The sequence below is a fragment of the Caenorhabditis briggsae genome, assembly GCF_000004555.2.
Source record: "Caenorhabditis briggsae complete genome, chrX, whole genome shotgun sequence".
NCBI classification, from domain to species: domain Eukaryota; kingdom Metazoa; phylum Nematoda; class Chromadorea; order Rhabditida; family Rhabditidae; genus Caenorhabditis; species Caenorhabditis briggsae.
In genome coordinates this window covers 20,759,575-20,761,395 of record NC_013491.2, presented here as the reverse complement: position 1 = coordinate 20,761,395, position 1,821 = coordinate 20,759,575, and the positions used below count along the sequence as shown (strand labels likewise).

The window sequence follows — 1,821 nt, the reverse complement described above, 5'->3', positions numbered from 1 at the left end:
AGAGTGGAAGTCGTAATCGAGGAAAATGCACTGGGTGTCATAAATATTAAAGATGATGGGAGTCGGGATGGAGGAGACAAAGGAATCTTGGAGAACGAAAGTGGAGTCGGGGAAGATATGATGGGTGTGTCAGAAAAGTGGTTGGGGAATTGGAGAAGTTCTATGTTCTGGGATTCTGGATGTTTTGAATATTAGAATTTTAAAAATATTCAGAGAAGATAAATTTGAACTGGAGTGGGGAGAAACAAAAAATAGAAACAGAACAATTTAGGAAGGGATGCAAGATACATGAAAATCAGGATGACTGCACATAAGTGTTCTGAGGCGTGGGGTGGTTTCCCCAGGATCTTTTTTTCAATGATGCATAGCGTCTGAAGACTTTCCCTCTCCTGGCGCAGTCCGTTCGGCGATCACGCATATTCCCGCAACAAAGAAAAGGTTTACCATTCCAATCGGTAGTCCGATTTTTCAGTATGACGCAAAAACAGTGGAACCACTGATTGCAAAGCTCACACATCACCTGAAAGTTGGTTTTTCAAATTTCATGGAAAGTTTGAAAACTTAATGAATATGAGAGCTTATGACGACACCTTTTGCAGTTTATAGTTAAATTTCTGTACCCACATGCCCAAACACACTCTCTAGGTGGCTTGGGGGCGTCCCTCAACGTTCGAAAAAAAATTAAAGTGTTCCTTAGAAGCTCCCATAATTCTCTAAAGCTGAAAAGCAATAACTTTGAAAAGTTAAATTACCCAAAGAATGTCCCGATCTGAGGGCTTGATCAAACAGTATGGCGTGGTTCCGCAATTTTTTTTCGGATTCGGATCCAATTCCTGAAAATGAAAAATTGATGAGTATAACTTTTGCTTTTCGTTTTTAATTTAGGCCGCCGATCCTACAAATGAGTGCGAAATGAATGTTTACAAAATTGTAATTTTAATTTTTTTTTGTAATTTTAAAATTTTATAGAATTCGGTTCAGTTCTGTCAAAGCTACTTCAAAAGTATTTCCGAATAAAGTCTTGATTTGAATTTCCTACAATACCAGTTAAAATCCATTAATTCAATCAAATTTTCGCTGAAAATGGTCAACTATGAATGTCTGAGAAGCATTGTAGATTTTGTTGAATAGAACTGCAAATTTTCCAATATATTAAACAAAAATAAAGCTTCAATTCCGTGGTTGACATATTTTTGTACAAATTCATCTAAATGAGCTACTTCGCTTGGAATCATTCAAGTACCGAAAACATTTTCGAGGAATTCATCAAGGATTTTTTCGACACATTTTTCGAAAATTTATCGAAAAAATTTTCGAGTCGCAGTGGTGGCCTAACTTTTCCAAATTTGGTTTTCAAGGCCACCACGTGAAAATGGCCTAGAAATGGCCTGAAATGACCCAGGTATGATTTCTAGGCCATTTGGAAATGGTGGCCTAACATTTCCAAGTTTGGTTTTCTAGGCCACCACTTCAAAATGGCTTAAAAGTGCCCTAACATGACTCTGGTATGCTTTCTAGGCCATTTTGAAGTGGTGGCCTAACTTTTCCAAGTTTGGTTTTCTAGGCCACCACGTAAAAATGGCCTGACATGAACCTGGCGTGTTTTCTAAGTCATTTTGAAGTGGTGGCCTAGAAAACCAAATTTGCAAAAGTTAGGCCACCACGTAAAAATGGCTTAAAAGTGCCCTAACATGACCCTGGTATGCTCTCTAGGCTATTTTGAAATGGTGGCCTAACTTTTACAAGTTCGGTATTTTAGGCCAACACGTAAAAATGGCTTAAAAATGCCCTAACATGACTCTGGTATGCTTTCTAGGCCAT

At 38.1% G+C, this 1,821-nt stretch overlaps 1 protein-coding gene across 1 annotated transcript in view; it reads right to left on the bottom strand.

Moving 5' to 3' along the window:
* Positions 1–743: 743 nt before the first annotated feature.
* Positions 744–1,821, bottom strand: part of CBG10260 — a gene marked incomplete at both ends in the record, with an annotated part of 8,930 nt that continues 7,852 nt past the window's right edge. Inside the window, one exon of the mRNA XM_002631936.1 lies at positions 744–833. Coding sequence (XP_002631982.1) covers positions 744–833 — 90 coding nt within the window. The remainder of the gene's footprint in view (positions 834–1,821) is intronic.